Source organism: Dendrobium catenatum, unplaced genomic scaffold (genome assembly GCF_001605985.2).
Source record: "Dendrobium catenatum unplaced genomic scaffold, ASM160598v2 fragScaff_scaffold_1449, whole genome shotgun sequence".
Classification (NCBI taxonomy): domain Eukaryota; kingdom Viridiplantae; phylum Streptophyta; class Magnoliopsida; order Asparagales; family Orchidaceae; genus Dendrobium; species Dendrobium catenatum.
Window position 1 is genome coordinate 684,836 of NW_021319911.1, and position 18,759 is coordinate 703,594.

At 38.1% G+C, this 18,759-nt stretch overlaps 1 protein-coding gene and 1 long non-coding RNA gene across 3 annotated transcripts in view; one reads left to right on the plus strand and one right to left on the minus strand.

Annotated features, from left to right (window-relative positions):
- Positions 1–6,860, plus strand: part of LOC110095243 (magnesium transporter MRS2-3) — an 8,743-nt gene extending 1,883 nt beyond the window's left edge. For both annotated transcript variants that reach the window (XM_020820692.2, XM_020820693.2), the window contains exons 3-6: positions 3,651–3,779; positions 4,465–4,610; positions 5,274–5,484; positions 6,385–6,860. In XM_020820692.2, the coding sequence (XP_020676351.1) occupies positions 3,651–3,779; positions 4,465–4,610; positions 5,274–5,484; positions 6,385–6,672 (774 nt within the window). In that variant the 3' untranslated portion in view covers positions 6,673–6,860. The remainder of the gene's footprint in view (positions 1–3,650; positions 3,780–4,464; positions 4,611–5,273; positions 5,485–6,384) is intronic.
- A 902-nt stretch (positions 6,861–7,762) lies between these two features.
- Positions 7,763–10,223, minus strand: LOC110095245. Its single transcript, XR_002302947.2, has 3 exons — positions 9,850–10,223; positions 8,965–9,051; positions 7,763–8,810 (listed from the first exon to the last, which is right to left on the minus strand). It is a non-coding gene; the product is annotated as an uncharacterized LOC110095245 (long non-coding RNA).
- Between the last annotated feature and the right edge of the window lie 8,536 nt (positions 10,224–18,759).

Below are 18,759 nucleotides of genomic sequence, written 5' to 3' on the forward strand. Positions count from 1 at the left end.
CTATTATCTTGCAAGGGGAGGTAATTACTCAAGATTTTTGCTGATTGATCTGGAAAACGCCGACGTCGTCTTGGGTATGCAGTGGCTTCAGTCTTTAGGAGACATGGAGGTCAATTGGGAGAAGTTGCTGGTTAACTACAAGAGTAATGGTCAGAGGGTGGCACTACAGGGTGACCCTAGCCTTTGTGGGTTTCCGACCACCAAGGAATCTATATTCTTTAACCTTGAGGACAAGGTTAATTTTAAAGGAGGAAGTATTGAAGCGTGTCGCCGCCGACCGGCTGAGGGAGGGCCGGTGACCCCATGGCGCGCGGAAGCCGCCGGAATGGCTTGAGCGGAACCGGTCCAATTCTAGACCGGTTTGGCTCGGGTCAGGCCTGAGCTGGGCAGTTCACCTTGGGTAGCCCACTAGTGGGTTTGGTTTGGTCTTTTGCTTGCTATAAGTAGGGATTAAGGGGGGATTTCTAGGGTTATGCAAAAATTGGGTTTTCTCTTAGCCACCTTATTTTCTTTCTCTAAGTTTTCTAGGGTTTGTAGTGGGAGACCTTGTCCTTCTCGAAGTGGACAAATTGTATCTTGTTTTCTCTTGGATTTTAAATGCAAAGGTTCTTGCTCTTCATCCCATCTCTCTTGTGTTTATTTCTCTTTGATTTGGTGGAGAAATCATATCTTTGAAGGAGCATTAGGGCAAACCCAAACTTGGGAACCCTAGGGCATATCAATAGTCTTGAAGAATAGGAAGCAGTGATATGTCATGTCATCATAAATAATAATTTGATGATCCAATACCTTCTTAGTCAACAAAACAATCAAGTTTTTGTAGGCGGTTTAGTTACAGGGCATACTTTCATCAACTGTGATTGGAAGAGCGCAAATCATCGACTGTTCAATGATTAATTCTCAGGCCCCCATTTTATAATGATGTTATATTTTAACGGAGATATCGAATGTCTCAATTGTTGTTCCTTTGTATATCAAATGTTGTTAAAGCTTATGATAATTACTTATACCAATGAATGGATCGCGTCAGTAGATTTGGATCGTCACCCCTTCAAAAAGTACCAGTTGTGTTTCAGATATTGGCACATAAACTACTAACCAAGGTTATGAAAATTGGACCAGACAACGAACCAGAAGGAGAGTTTAGGGGTTCGATGGTTTGACAGGGGTCGAACTATATGATATGATAAATATTTTTTATATTTAAATATTATAATAATGATATAATCATTTGTAAATATATAATAAAAATTGAACATAATCATAACATGAAGCATAAAAATATTAAATAAATGCAGTAAATTTAAAATTAAAAATATATGTTTCGAGCAACTGACCTCTTTGTAGTCATAGCTTGAAAGAATAAATCAAAATTTCTCTTGACATCTTATAGTTTATATCTCCAATTGGTAAAGCTCTGGAAATAAATATATATATAAGTTAGTCATTATAATTGTACACATATATGGAATAAATAAGCAAAATATATTAATATATTTTATTTGAACACACCCCCAATTATGGCAAGATTTTGACACTTTATATACTAAATAATAACAAAAAGAATACACATCCATAATACAAATGTGAAGTTAACAATGTTTCTCTCTCTTATTTCAATTGTTACAATAATTTGACAAAAGGAAAATCAAATATCTCATAAATTTGCGTCATCAAAGCTATCCCCATAAGTTGAGTCTCCAAGTCTCTCTTCACCAAAATTTGCAGACCCAAATGCATCTAAATATTGAAGTCGATTATGTCATATGCAACTCCTTCTCTAATTAACTTTCACTAACAAATACAACAACAACAACATCAAGCCTTTATCCCACTATGTTATTCATTGTGCCCTGTTAAGAGTCAAATTTTCATTTAAATCTAATAAAGAAAGGCTATTTCTAATATTTTCAACTAAGTCTGCTTAGATCTATCTCTACCTTTCTTAACATAAGCCAAATCTAATACATCTACTCTCATAACCTGGTCATCGGAAGGCCGTCGTTTTATGTGACCAAACAATCTAAGATGACTCTCTCTAATCTTATCTGTCACTGGAGCTACTACAACCTTTTCACGTATATGCTTGTTTCATATCCTATCTCTAAGAGTAAAGCCACTCATAAGGCTAAGCATCCTCATTTCTGCAACACTTAACTTAATATTATGTCTCTTTTAATGGCCTACATTATGGTGAATTCATCGATCGTCATAGACAAATCAAGGATAAAGATGCTCACATCGCACTTTGAAATGTATTAATTAATCATTTGTGGGAGCAATATACTAATTATAATGTCTAGTTGTATGTGTATCTTTTTTTTTTCATTTATATTTATGTATTTTAATGTAATTCTCATTATATTGAATAAATATTTATTTTACTGAGTATTTGTATTTCAAATTAATTTATCGAGTAATATTTATTTTTGTTAAAAAAATTATAAAGTGAGTCTAATTAGACAAATATAAATTTAAGAATATGATCGAAAATAAATAAAGACACAGAGATGAGAAAGAATATACAAAGAATATTTTTTTTTTTATATTAGAAATATAATTAGATGAATTATTGTTTTATACGATTGTTATTATATTTCAAGTAGAAAATAATTTTTTTTGTTAGAGATGCACAAACCAGATAAAATATAAAAATATCTTTTTATTTGTTGTTCCGATGGACACTCGCTGGAGAGATGCCTGATGACTCCTACTGGCATTTTCCTCACACCATCGCAACTTTCAAGGCTACCACTCTCTTGCTGGCAAAATTATTACGAGTGGTCAGCGGTCACCGTCTGGAGGCCAATCAAGATGCACCACATTACCAATTTACTGTGTACCACTGTGTATCGATGCATCCTGATTGGCCTACGGACGGTCCATCAACCTCCTATAATAATTTATCCCATTGCTGGCACCTCAACTCCAAATTGTTGTCAACATTACCTCCATTGGCAATCAACGCATCTAAAACGCTACTCCGACAAACACCTTTCAAACTGTTGACAGTAGTCTGTCTTCTCCAACTCAATGTCGCCACTAGTAACTTCGAATCTCTACTTCCTAGTTTTCCTCTAACGAGCTTACCTAACATTTGAATGTCTCTTAAATCTACGACGATGATTCAATAACTAATTTGACACGGGGGACCATGAAGACCGTCACCAATCACTCGACCATTCATGGACACTTAGCTGGTAGGGATGGGTCAAGACGAAGCAGCCGAAAAAGTGGTATCCATCGATGCAGGAGCCAATGGCAACACCAAAGAGAATGGCATGAGAAAACTCCATAATAAAGGAAAAGGACGTAATGTCATCCATGACATGATCCAGAGTCAAATGTATAGTGATCTAGCTCAACGATGCATGTGATAGGAAGAACAGAAGTCCATAACAAGAGTGACAAAAAAATAGATAGTTGCAAGAGGGACGGTTGAGCCATTGGAGGAATCCAAGCTATGAGTCCAACTCTAATATGGGCTACACAAGCTTTAGATGTCTTGAAAATTGTTGATAAGGATTCGTCTCCAATCTTGTCTTTAAATATTCCTACTCCATGCATTTACAAAATTTATATTTCATGCTCTTTTTTTTTACAGAATTTTTGCATCTTTATCCTAACTGATTTAATATTTGGGTTCGAAGGCAAAAACTTTAGAGAAAGAAGCTTACCCGGCTCTGGATAAACTAACCTCTAAAATTAGTACTCTCAATTTGGAGCATGTTCGTCAGATCAAAAGCCGTTTGGTGGCAATTACAGGACGTGTTCAAAAGGTTGTTTCCTTTATTCATTCTGGTTAAATTATTTAATTCATGTCTTTTGTTTCTTATTTTATTTTAAACGCTAAGCTTATTCTTAATTTTTTTGTTAAATTATCCTTTTGAGCATCTATTTGTGGACTAATTTGGCTATTTGATGAAGGTTGGTGATGGGGTTTAGATCACTGAAGGGATTAGTTTGTGGATGAGGGACTCTTCTAAGGTAATTAGAAGAGTAAGGCTTAATTTGAAGGAGTTGGTTTAAGGTGGAGGTAAAGTTTATGGAGTTTGGATGATAGGCCAACACTTTATATAATCTGTCTAGAACTGAGGACCCGCTCTTCTCCCTAATGATTCTTCTTCTCCAGTTATGCAACTCCATTAAACTTGTACTTGATTTAAATATGAGGATGCCTACTTTGATCCTTTCTAGATAGCTCTGTTCATATACACCTCTAATCTTCTAAAACTAAACACTGCAGTTTTGTAATCAAGAATACCTGACATATATCCACTTAAAACTCTATGTTGTAACAAGTAGCTAAACTTCGAGTTGCCCGCTCTTAAACGTATAATCTTCCGGAACGAAGCACTGCAGGTCGACTGACGAGGATATGGCTGAAATGTATTTCCTTTGTTGTAGGTTAGGGATGAGCTTGAACACTTTTGATTTGATTGACAAGCATTTCCTTTGTTGTAGGTCAGAGATGAGCTTGAACACTTACTGGATGATGATGAGGATATGGCTGAAATGTATTTGACAAACAAGCTTTTGCAGCAACAACAATCAAATGGATCTCCTCAGTCTTCTCAAATGGATCAATCTAGCAGTTTCAATGGTGCAAGGTATAATGAATTGAATTTTATGGTTTCATTTGGGATGGCTTTTTTATTGATTCCTAAAGCAGTTTTTTATATAAAAATTAAAAATTTTGTATTAAAAAATTGTTTTAAGAATAAGTAAAAAAGCCGTCCCAAATAAATCCTAAGTCTGTTTTTGATAATGGAATGGATTACTAATGCTCCAAGTTGGGGATGATGTACTAATGATGGTTATAAACTTGTTGACATAATTGTCTTACTGTGACAATGCGAATATATCACAACATCAGGACTAGAAGGAAAATTCAGACCCACAACTAAACTATTTTACTTGTCATATAGGGGTACTTAAGCTCTTCCTAGTATAATAATTTGAGTGTGGAGTGCAATCTTGTATGGAAGATCTCCCTGTTGGATCATCCTATGAAAGATGAACTTAGCTTTATAGCTAATTGACCCATTCTTGAAGTTATAGAAACTTTTCTCATTGGGATGATTTTCATCTTAAGCTCATTATCTTATTAGTGAATGTATTGGACAACTCCATTTCTCATAGAGTCTTCCCTTTAGTCCACCAACAAGGTAAACACTAATGAGTTATGGTAAGCGAGAAAGAGATTATTGTAGTAGATCCCTCCATTAATTGATGCAAAGATTTCAAGCTCTCATCTTTTTTCTGATCATCAGGATTCCTGCTGAAACTTCGTCGGACGAAAATGATATCGAATATCACAGCAACTATGTAATTTCTGGTTCCAGTTTGGTCTTTGGGGATGGACATGAAAGCCATACCTTCAGCACGAGAACTAGCTTCAAACATCTCGATGTGGAAGAGCTTGAGATGCTCTTGGAAGCTTATTTTGTACAGATCGACAGCACATTAAACAAACTATCCACGGTATGTGCCTATGAACCTATACGTGCAGTTTCTCCGATATATATATCATTCCCTTAGGTACTAAAAGCTCTTCCAACATCATAAAGGTAAGCTTTATATTTCTATGTTCAACTAAAAAGTATATGACTTCATTACACAAACAAGATGAATCATGCAGCTTAATACTTAAAACTAAGGCTTCAATTTTTTAGTACAAAAATTTTCTGAATTAGAAATTTTTGTGCTTGAAAACTGTTTTAGAAAGAAGCAAAAAAATTGTCTCAAACAAAGCCTAAGTTTTTAGATCTAAGAGATGTATGTTAAGTCTTGTCTACAAAGAAAGAACACGGAAGCTAAACATAACAAAAAACATAATCTCCTCCAATTCCTTTCCACAATGTTGACAAGGGGGAAATCGACATTTAAATTAAAGTTATATACTTACTTTCCAATTGAAGTAAAAGGCAAATTATGTATTTTAATAGTCCTCCGACTATTAATATATGACTGTCTTAACCTCAGATTATCACGTTGCTCTAATCTGATCCCTCGATTACATTAAATTGCTTCAAAATAATCTTTTTGTGACTAAATTGGGATCAATTTTTTATAATTGAGGATTGAGGAACTCACTTTTGTATCATTATGAGTATTATTTTGGATCAATTTTGTATAGTTGATCGACTATATTGGCACAACGTGAGCCTAAATTGCCACTCACGAATAGTCCAAGCACTTTTTTTTTTGGGGATTTTTATGTATTTTCATACAATTCCTTCCTCCAATTGAACAGTCAATATCCATATACAGCTTAACTCTAGAAACTGATGAGAATGTATCATAAACATATCTACAGAATGGTGTTAGTTGCAGAGAAACAGAATAAGCTTATTGTAATTTATCTCTCCTCCATCTTTGCAGCTGAGGGAATATGTCGACGACACCGAGGACTACATAAACATAATGCTTGATGATAAGCAGAACCATCTATTGCAGATGGGAGTGGTCCTGACCACCGCCACCTTGATCGTGAGCGCCTTTGTCGTTCTGGTCGCTATTTTCGGCATGAACATCAAAGTTGATCTGTTTGATGAGAATAAGGCCGGCACGACGGAGTTTGTGTGGACGGTGGGCGGCGGTGCGGCGGGGAGCTTGCTGCTATATGTGGTTGCCGTTTCATGGTGTAAGCACAAGGGGATACTTGACTGAGCAGCAGTTGTGTTATTGGCATGGTAAGGTCTGTCTGTCTCTTGTTGTTGTAAATGGTGGGGCTGTAAAAAAATGATAGTTTATTTTTTGATGATTGAATTGTGTTATTTTTTTTTTCATTTTGCAACTATGTACTGAGTGGAATGTTATTGAAGAAATAAAGAGAATGGCTGATTTTTATCTGGTAATTGGAGAGAGAATGATGGGTTTCGTCATAGTAGGATGGAACTTCATTAATGGGATTTAGTTATTTTTTTCATGCATCTTATGTCAATTATGTATGTCATTGAATGTTTAAGGTTTATGTCTCAATTTTACTATTTTTTTAAAGTAGTTTTTTATTACAATTTTTTTTTAAAATTTAAAATTTCTATATTAAAAATTGCTTCAGAAAACAGTAAGAAAGATGTCTCAAACAAAGGCTTCGTTTCAGATAGTTTTTTTACTGTTTTTTAAAGCAGCTTTATGATATAAAAATTAAAATTTTGTACAAAAAAGTTGTTTTAAACAATAATAAGAAAGCCGTTCCAAACGAAGCGGGAGCTCAAAGTCTAGACATGTGTTGCTTATTCAGAACTTGGTTTTATTAAATTTTATGTGAATCATGCAATGATTTTCTTGACTATACCCAATGGTGTAGCTTGGAGCTTTGGTCCTTGGAAATGTAATAAAGTGGAGAATTCATGAAGCTCAAGTGCTTAGGTTTATGTAAGTTAATAGAGTACTCAATATCTCAATGATGAAGAATAGAGTTGAAGTTAGTTTAAAATTTTAAATTATTTAAAAAACTATTTTAAATGATTAAAAATTATTCAAAAATTTGATGTAATTTTTTATAATTTATACAGCTTGATTTTTTAAGTACATTATTTCTTTCTAATTAATTAATTATTTTATTAATTACCTCTCTGCCAGTAATTTGGATCATATGTCACAATTCAATCAAACATAACTCATGCATCAAGTGATTTATATCATGTTGGATTGCAATAATTCAGTTCCCAAGATATATTTGAAAGGAATTTCATTTCATTTTATTTATTAATAGAACACAGAGTCACTAGATATTAAATTAATAATGCAAAGAATATCTCATGAACATCAAAATCATCACTCATCATCATCATCATAAAAAATACATCAGATTACAAAAGATTGTGATGTAGGTAATCGAAAGAGGGGGCTCTCAGCAAGCAACGAATGAAACAGTAACTCACAAAACAGGGGATGCTTATCAGCAAGCTAAATGGATATATTTCTTGTCTACCTTTCTCCTCCAAGCATTACAGTATATATATAAACTAAGTACTACTAAAAGCAAAGCATAACTAAAAGTGAGCTAGTACTACCAGGTACTAAAAAGGGAAAAACAATAGTGGAGAAATAGCTAATGCAGCAAAAGGACTAAAGCATAACAGAACCGGTATAATACTCCCTGAGGGCTATGTAATATATGATGATCCACATCAGGACTCCCCCGCCGACGAAGGTGCTGCTGTGCGTCGTTCGCTGGGTAGTAAGGATGTATGTCGACGACGTTGAACGTAGAAGCTGTTCCAAATTCGGCTGATAAATCTATGACGTAGGCGTTGTCATTTATCTTCTGTAAAATGGGAAAAGGACCGACTTTGTGCCTTCCCAATTTGGAGTATGTGCCCGCGGGAAGCCTTTCACGGCACAATTTGATCATCACTAATTCACCCGGCTAGAATATTCTTTCTTGGCGATTGGTATAAGCAGCCAGTTTGTAATTTTCGTTAGATGATAGCAACTTGAGTCGCACATTTTGGAGCATTTATGAGAACTGATCAACTAACTCAGCGGCTTGCCGGCTGTGACATTTGGGAAGAATGGCGACATCAATTGTATGATTAGGTGGCTTTGTATAGACAATGTGAAAAGGAGAAGTACCTGTTGAACGGTTGGTCATGCTGTTGTAGGCGAACTTCGCCTGGCTCAACAGTTCATCCCAAAGCTTTGGTTGTTCTTGTACTAGACATCTCAACATATTGCCCAAGGTTCGATTTACCACTTCGGTTTGGCCGTCGGATTGCGGATGATAAGCTGAGCTCAAGTTGACAGCAGTTTTGAGTATCTTCCACAATTCACGCCAAAAATGGCTGATGAATTTAACATCCCTGTAGGAAGTTAAACTGCATGTGATGCCATGTAACCGAACAATCTCATTAAAAAATAAATGTGCAATATTAAGGGCGTCAAAAGTTTTTCGGCAAGCAATAAAGTGCGCCATTTTTGAGAATCTATCCACTACTACGATGATAGAGTCATTACCTCGCCGCGTTCTTGGTAGCCCGAGAACAAAATCAAGATTGTGATCCTCTCATATAGTCTCCGGGACGGGTAAGGGAAGGTACAGACCTGCATTTTGTTTGACACCCTTATAAGCTTGGCACACCGGGCAACATTCAACAAAATGAGCAACATCTCTTCTCAAGTGCGGCCAAAAGAAGCGCAATTGTAACTGCTCAAGCATCTTGTTGCGGCCTACATGTGCGGCGAGTCCACCGCAATGGATTTCTTGAATAATTGTTGGCACCAAGATGATTCCGGGATACACATAGCCAGGGGCGGAACCAACCTTTCATCTTAGGGGGGGGCAAAATTTTCTTATTATAGACAAATATTGCTGTTTAACTTCAAATATGCATATAAATATATTGAATCAGCTTGAATCACATTTTGACCAAGCCATATTCACTCGAAATCAACTAAACAAAAAGTTCAGGTTGAGATATTGGCATATAACTCAACTTGGAGTTCATGGATTGTCTGCTAACAATGTTTTTGGCGATGTTCTCATTTTCAAGCTTCAGAAAAATCTCAAAATTTTCAAATGCTGTCTACTGCATGATTCTCTGCTAACAATGAATACTTCTGCTATCATAATGTGAGATTTCTCTCCAAATTTCTAACCAAAGCAGGAATTATCATCAAAAGAAGTCAGGTAAATGCTAATTAGGGCTTTTGCAGTAGTTTTCTGTTACTACTTATGTTAAATTCCCTAGCTATTCTCTCTACAGATCATGATCAGTGCTAAAGCTCAGAGGAAAGTTGCAAGGGAGATCAAGACTGCGCGTGCCTTAGGGCTTATGCCTTTTACCATTCTATGGCTTATGGGTAATTTTATGATAATAAAAAGGGAGTAGCTGGACTTACCGGAGCCTGCAGAGCGTGAGCGACTGAGCGCAGAGATGCCGAAGAAAAATGAAGTTCTCGCCTCCTCCAAATCCGAGTGAGCAAGCGATTGATCAACGCAGAGAAAACCCACGAGCACCACGAACAGCAATGCCGATTGACGAGCTCACGACGATCGACGGGATTCAAGCGTCAAGCGGAGAGAAGAGAACCTAGGGCGCACGGGCGGAGTCTCGAGCAAAAGAATCGGGCGGAAATGCCAAAAACAACGTTCAATTTTTAACCTGTTGAGGGGCAATTTACTAAAAAACCCATCCTTTAACACAAGTTTTAATTTTTTTAGGGGGGAGGCAATTGCCCCCCCGGGCTGGGCATGGTTCCGCTGCGAAGGCTCTTTCTCTCTCTCAAATTTGCTTAGAAGAAAAAAGCTTGGAATCTTTCCTTTTTCATCTTAACAAAGCACTCATGAGTCAAGGAAATCAAACACTTATCTTTTTTTTGCTTATTTTACACTACCTACAAACCCACGACTTTTTTCTCCCTCAATTTTTTGCAAAATGAAAATGACAAACTGAAGAGCTCCTGTGTGAATAGGACTACCACTCTACCTGTTCTTCCCCAATTCAGGTGCTGGAGTGGAGTGAGGATGGCGAAAGACCATCTAACTCTCTAAGACAAATCAATCCAATAGCTGTTTTCATGATTTCCATAGATCTTGAGAGCTTGCAATCATGGCTTTCATATCGAGGAGAACCTGGGAAGTGGGAAGGATGAGGAACAGGCAGCTACTTTATTTTTGTTTTGAATTCAAGCCATTTGATCTGTTATTTAAACAAATTTGTAACGGTATTGTATAGCTATATTTAAAAATAAATAATCGAACTGATCAAATGAAATTCAGCTTAGCTGAATTCACCTTGGTTTGAGGGAATTTCAGCTCAATTCAATCTAGTCATAGTAGATTGGCATTAATTGGGTCAACTTAATGCGAGCCGGTTTAATTTCATATGTTTACTGATGTGTTATGCACAAAGAGTTATAAGAGCTTGATCATATATCTATTTTATTATCTGTGAGGTGTTGGGAGGTATAAGGGCTTGAAGGACTGATCTTATTTGATGAGATTGGATAATGAATCTGATGTGATGTATCTATATCTATTATTTGTGAATGTGTGTTATTTTGTTATCTGATTGAATTGAACTAAAAGTTGTTAAACTTCTAATGTGTGAAACACTGTAGTTAGTAGAACTATTTTGAACCTTTTGTTGCTTTTCTATAATTTTCTGTTTGGATAATCTATCTTTATATAGTTGTAATTGTAGAGTAATCTATTTATATTACTATTTATTTATTATTAAAAATTTAGATAGGTTCCATATAATCTACTATGTTGTGGTTTGTTCTTATTTATTTTTTATGCATGTGTTGATTTCAGGCCACAGAAAGAGAAAAGGGTAGATTGAGTAGATGGAGCTTGCAGATTTCTAGTGGTTAGATATGTTTTATGTTAGTCAATTTGATGTGGATCATCATATATTACATAGCCCTCAGAGAGTATTATACCGGTTATGTTATGATTTAGTCCTTTTACTGCATTAGCTATTTCTCCACTATTGTTTTTCCCTTTTTAGTACCTGGTAGTACTAGCTCACTTTTAATTATGCTTTGCTTTTAGTAGTACTCATTTTATACATATATTGTAATGCCAGGAGGAGAAAGGTAGACAAGAAATATATCCATTTAGCTTGCTGATAAGCATCCCCTGTTTTGTGAGTTACTGTTTCATTCGTGCTTGCTGAGAGCCCCCTCTTCCGATTACCTACATCAGTATTTTGGTATTAGAACCTGGCGCTTTGAGGAATGGCCGACGGCAGTAGACGAGGGACTGGCGATGACGATCGCAGTCTTGATGCTCTTTGGGACACTCACAACAACCTCAACCAGCGGATGGATGAGGTATCCTTCGATTTGTTCAGGTTATCTGTGGATATGCGTCGCCATTTCAGGCCCTGAGAAACGACATGGGAAGACAGCGGCCAGCTAGGTAGCCACCGGCGACATTCGACTTTCGTGCTCGAGGTCGTGGGCGAAGACGACGCGCACCTATTGTGTCAGAAATTATAGAATCGGAGGAGGACGATTTAGAGTTCTTCGATGATGAAATACCTTCAAACTCCGAAGGCGAGGCGGCACCAGTCCAGATTCCACGTAGACGTAGAGGCACACCGAATAATCGACCTCCACACATTTTCCACTCATTGCCCGGTCATATACGGATCTGGTGGTATCGGCTGCGAAGATCAAGCTTCGAAAAAATGACCGCCCCCGCAAGCCTTTCCAAAAGTTCATCAATTCTAGGAACCAGAAATTTGAATTTGATCGTAATTTTGTTAATGGCTCTGATGTCCATACACATATGCCACGATCCATCTTTCTTAGGTACCAAGAGTGCTGGAACGACGCACGGGCTAAGGCTGGGTTGTATCAATTGCTTCTCTAACAATTCATCTACGAGCTCTTGGAGTACTGCATGATCCTTGGGACTTAATCAGTAATGTGCCACATTTGGAAGGGTAGCTCCTGGAACCAAGTCAATCTGATGTTGAAGAGATCGTAGAGGAGGCAACGCAGCAGGCAATGTTGAGGGTGCTATATCCGTGAATTGGTTTAGTAGTGGCTGCAGCCACGGGCACTATAACGGGATACTTGAGTGTAGTATGCTCTCGAATAATCAGCGCCATTAAGGGAGAGGAATCATGGCTACAACGAACAAGTGTGGTGCCGGAAACCAACTGCATTATGGCCGCTTGGCGTTAGTAAGTCCACCAATTTCAGGGAAATACGGTAGCAACTTGAGACGACGGCCCTTCCAATCGACGAGTATGAGTTTGCCTATCCGTCATAAATTGCACCCACGTCAAACTGCCAAAAATGACATGGCACACATCCATATCCAGTATGTCGCACAGCACTTCACAGGTATAGTGTTTGCCAATGGAAAATGTGACTCGGCACATCTCCAAGACCGGAATGTCCATTCCTTTTTTCACCCAACTGATTTTGTATGGGTTAGGATTCTTAGTAGTCTTGAGCTGGAGAGCCTGCACTACGGAACGAGCAATGACATTTTCAGTGCAGCCGCTGTCAATTAACAAGTCACATACTTTCCCATTGATAGTACAACGGGTTTTGAACACTGAGTTCCTTTGGGAAGTGGGTTTCTGCCTTGGGGCCAATAGCATTTTCTCCATAACACAAATTAACGGCTCTCCTACATCAGGTGAAATTTCTTCTACTGTAGTAATTGGCTCCTCATCTACGGCTGGCTCCTCCTCTCCGTTGGCTATGGCAAGCTGAAGCTGAGGTCGATTAGGACATTCATTCGATTTGTGGCCCACCTGGAAGCACCGGAAACACTAAATTGTGGACGGGTGGGAATACGGGTTCTCACGTATCGGCCCCTTAAATTTTGGCTACGGCCTTGGCTCATCATGAGGTCTTGCTGATGATCTAGGTTGTGAACTATGCTGTACAATCAATGGGGCTTGTGGTCCGGTTGTAATTTTACTAACTAGTGTGGCAGGTTTTAGTGCTTCAGCATTATAATCGGTATAGGACCTCCTGGAGAAAGGCTGCTTGTGTCGATTATTCGGTGTGCCTACGTCTGCGTGGAATCTGGACTGGTGCCGCCTCGCCTTCAGAGTTCGAAAGTATTTCATCATCGAAGAACTCTACATCGTCCTCCTCCGATTATGTAATTTCTGACACAATAGGTGCGCATCGTCTTCGCCCACGACCTCGAGCACGAAAGTCGAATGCCGCCGGTGGCTACCTAGCTGGCCGCTGTCTGCCCATGTCGTTTCTCAGGGCCTGAAATTGGCGACGCATATCCACAGATAACCTGAATAAATTGGAGGATACCTCATCCATCCGCTGGTTGAGGTTGTTGTGAGCGTCCCAAAGAGCATCAAGACTGCGATCGTCATCGCCAGTCCCTTGTCTACTGCCGTCGGCCATTCCTCAAAGTGCCAGGTTCTGATACCAAAATACTGATGTAGGTAATCGGAAGAGGGGGCTCTCAGCAAGCAACGAATGAAACAGTAACTCAAAAAACAGGGGATGCTTATCAGCAAGCTAAATGGATATATTTCTTGTCTACCTTTCTCCTCCAGGCATTACAGTATATGTATAAACTGAGTACTACTAAAAGCAAAGCATAACTAAAAGTGAGCTAGTACTACCAGGTACTAAAAAGGGAAAAATAATAGTGGAGAAATAGCTAATGCAGTAAAAGGACTAAATCATAACAGAACCGGTATAATACTCTCTGAGGGCTATGTAATATATGATGATCCGCATCAAATTGACTAACAGAAAACATATCTAACCACTAGAAAACTGCAACCTCCATCTACTCAATCTACCCTTTTCTCTTTCTGTGGCCTGAAATCAACACATGCATAAAAAATAAATAAGAACAAACCACAACATAGTAGATTACATGGAACATATGTAAATTTTTAATAATAAATAAATAGTAATATAAATAGATTACTCTACAATTACAACTATATAAAGATAGATTATCCAAACAGAAACTTATAGAAAAGCAACAAAAGGTTCAAAATAGTGTTACTAACTACAGTGTTTCACACATCAGAAGTTTAACAACTTTTAGTTCAATTCAATCAGATAGCAAAATAACACACATTCACAAATAATAGATATAGATACATCACATCAGATTCATTATCTAATCTCATTAAATAAGATCAGTCCTTCAAGCCCTTATACCTCCCAACACCTCACAGATAATAGAATAGATATATGATCAAGCTCTTATAACTCTTTGTGCATAACACATCAGTAAACAAATGAAATCAAACCGGCTCGCACTAAGTTGACTCAATCAATGCTAATCTACTATGACTAGATTGAATTGAGCTGAAATTCCCTCAAACCAAGGTGAATTCAGCTAAGCTGAATTTCATTTAATCAATTCGATTATTTATTTTTAAATATAGCTATACAATACCGTTACAAATTTGTTTAAAAAACATATCAAATGGCTTGAATTCAAAAGAAAAATAAAGTAGCTGCCTGTTCCTCATCCTTCCCACTTCCCAGGTTCTCCTCGATATGAAAGCCATGATTGCAAGCTCTCAAGAACTATGGAAATCATGAAAACAGCTATTGGATTGATTTGTCTTAGAGAGTTAGATGGTCTTTCGCCATCCTCACTCCACTCCAGCACCTGAATTGGGGAAGAACGGGTAGAGCGGTAGTCCTATTCACACAGGAGCTCTTCAGTTTGTCCTTTTCATTTTGCAAAAAACTGAGGGAGAAAAAGTTGTGGGTTTGTAGGTAGTGTAAAATAAGCAAAAAAAGATAAGTGTTTGATTTCCTTGACTAATGAGTGCTTTGTTAAGATGAAAAGGGAGAGATTCCAAGCTTTTTTTCTTCTAAGCAAATTTGAGAGAAAGGGCCTTCTCACCTGAAAGAAACCGAGCCGCTTATAGTTTTTTGCTTCCTTCACATGATTCAAAAAGAGGTGAAGTAGCTTGTTCTTTATCTTCAATTGCTGTCATCTCCTCAAATGTCCCAGCTATTATTGCATATGTTCTTAAAGTTCTTTACTTTCATTGACAAGCTGGAGGGCTTATGCCTCGCATAAGAAATGTATTTGCTTCTGTATTGCTTCTACTTGGTCGTCAAATCATTATTTTGAATCAAATTGATTTCTTATAGCCTAAAGAAGAATGAAAATTTGATTGAAGAATACATAGTGGTGTTGGTCGCTCAGATTGTCATATTTGCATTGCATTATAATATGGATAATATGTATCTTGCATCTAAATCATGGGTTAGCAAACAGTAAAATATAGAAGGCCATATTTATTTAAATTTTAATGAATTTTATGTTTACTCTATAGTTTATTTTCAATATTTTCTAAATTTATTCTTTTTTGATCAAAATTTTAAATACACAACAAGCTGACTCCGCTATCACTACGTAATATCTTTGCCTGCCATTGCCACCCTACTCTGTCTCGACCACCACCAGCCACCGTAGCCAACAGTCACTGGCCATCAATCAGTACTGTCTATCGCTCCCACTGACTTCTGCCTTTCAATGAAGGAGGATTGGGAAAAAGAAGCATAGGGGGTCGGCTAAAGAGGGAATTTTCAAATATGAATCTCATCACTCTTTTGGTGACCTAGAGAGATTTATATCTTTAGGCTTTAATTTTGTTGCTTTAAAGCATACTGTAATGTATTGTATTTCCATTATTTCTTATAGCTACAATAATACCCCCAAAGAGCCTAATCCTCTCCATCTAGAAAGAATATGCTACCTTTTAAACATATGAAGATTTTGTTGTGTGGGCTCCAAAAATTCGGCCCCGGCCTCCCCGCCGCGCTATTTCTTTTTATTCGGCGAGGGAGTTTTAACGAACTAAGTTCCGGGGTAAATTTTGGAAGGCAGATGGGTTTGTAGATAAGACACTACCCAGAGATTTTGCCATCATTTTGCAAGGACTTTATGATCTGAGTTCTGGTTTCCTATAGGCGCAAGCCCCTATAGTTAATTACCCCTCCCGATCACGAGAGAGAACTTTCGATTAAGGCTAGTCGTCAATCATATACGTATAGAATACGGGTTATCTGGCATATAGTAGTAGTAATGGGTATTGATTTGGAAATTGGGTTTGGATTTAGGAATTTGGAAAGATTTGAAAAGTTTGATATTTAAAATAAAAAATTTCACCACCTAGCACTTAAAGCGGATGGTGGGGGAATGGATGATGGACCCGATCAAGATCCCATGGTTCCTTCATCCCGGGTCATCGTGGTCCCTGGTCTACTTAGTCAGAGGAGGTAGTCGACCCAACCTGACAGAAGGATCCTTGTCGGCAGCCATGGGTTGCTTTGTCCAAGGGAACCTTGTAGACCGGGGTTGGATGCTTGTCTAAGGGGACAAATTTGAATCCACCTTAGCTAACAGAGGGCTTTGTGCCTTATCGATCATATCATATTGATTCATATATCAAGGATTTGATGCCAATAAAGAGCATATTGGCTCTGGCCATAACCGGTATATCGTGGTGCCATTTGGCGGCAAAACCACTCGGTTCAGAGAGCCCCGGGTCGTCTTAACCGTTTATCCTGCGGTGTCATTTGATGGCAAACTGCCGGTTAGAGGACGCGTACCACATCCTTACTGGCAGGAGACTGTTTGGGAATGGATCCTAGTGATATTTTCGACTAGGCATTTGGCTCTTTGTGAGCAAAAGTAAAATTTGATTTGTCCACCTCGGCAAACTATTACGGAGGGTGGATGGATTTTGCTTTGAGTGGTTGATGATTTGATTTCAATTTTAAATATCTTGAAATTTGGAGTTTGTAGAGTTTGGATTCTGATAGACATTTGAGTGGAATTTGAAATATTTGTGGACCCCTCCGATTGAGATCTTGTTCAACACGGCCATCATCGGGGTGTACTTGAGGTCATTTCCATTTGATTAAACCTTGTCGACCCTATCAACTTAACGATAGGGGATCGGGTTTCTCGTAGGCTTTATGCCTTTGTTCATGATTTTTTTTTTATTTTAGGCCTTGAAGGCCGAATATGAATGTACGAAATAAATATCTGGTCAACTTTCGTGACCGCATATTTATCTGATTTCTCAAACCCTGTCTACTCCTATTTATCTACTTAGGAGGATCGAGTTTCGTAGGCTTTATGCCTTTTGTTTAGTGAATTCTTTTGATTATAGGCCTTGAAGGCCTAATATGAATGTATTGAAACAAATACATCGATTCCCACAACCATGTATTTGTTTAATGGTTCGAACCCTGTCGACTCCTATTGATCCGTATAGAAGGATCGGTTCGAAATTGAATTCACTTGTCAACCCGCGCAAAATCCCTAAGCGTCACGTGTGTACCAATAACACGCTCGCCGGGGCCCAAGCGGGTTATGATTGAATTTACCTCTTGTGTACCTATGTGTATACAAACTATGGTACACTTGTGTGGGGGTACTTTAAAATATTTTGTAGTTGTGCACGTAAGATCCATTTAAGTGCGCACAACTTTTCATTTGAGGGCTTGTACACGCCTTTTGTCCGCTAATACGAGTGTTGCGGATCCGGTGGCGTGCGTCTTGATGTTGACTCCCCCCTTTCTCATTCACCGGGGAAGGATTTTCTAGATTTTGGAGTCAATGACTGTTGATTTGGGGAGAACTCCTTTTAAGATGACCAGTATAATGGATTTGTTATTCCCGGTGTTTGTGGACATTATAACTATTTTCTTCTTGAGTATAGAACTAAGAAGAGGCTTTGGAACACCAGAAAGTTTGGTTCTAATTTGTTCAAATATTTTCTCTCTTTTGCCAAGGGGTGTCCTTTTTCGTATATCGGGTTGCCTTTGTACCCGGTGTACTGATTTGATCACCACTGTCGTAGGTGATATCTGTACTTGTACCCACAGTGGTTCGTTGTACCTACGACATATCCACTGTTGTTATCCATAAGTATCCATTTGCAGGGGACCATTGTATCCACTACGACCTCCTGAAGGTTTTTGTAGAAGACCCATTGTTTCTGCATTATATCCACCCGTTCACCAATCTCATGTGGTTTTCGCAGTTGCATTTATTGCAAGGACAGATCTTTGGTTGTTACATATAAGTAGGAGTCGTACACCTTACAACTGTTTGTTTCTTTTTGTAAGTATAGTGCATTGACTTGGTGGGGACTTTTGTGTCTACTATGAGCTCCTAGGAGTGTTTGTAGATGAACCATTGCACCAACATCAAATTCACCTTTTCACCAATCTCAGGTGGTTTGATGTCTGGATTTGTTTATAGAGGACGAATCATTGACTGCTAGTCTCCAGTATTGTCATCTCAATCAACAGGCA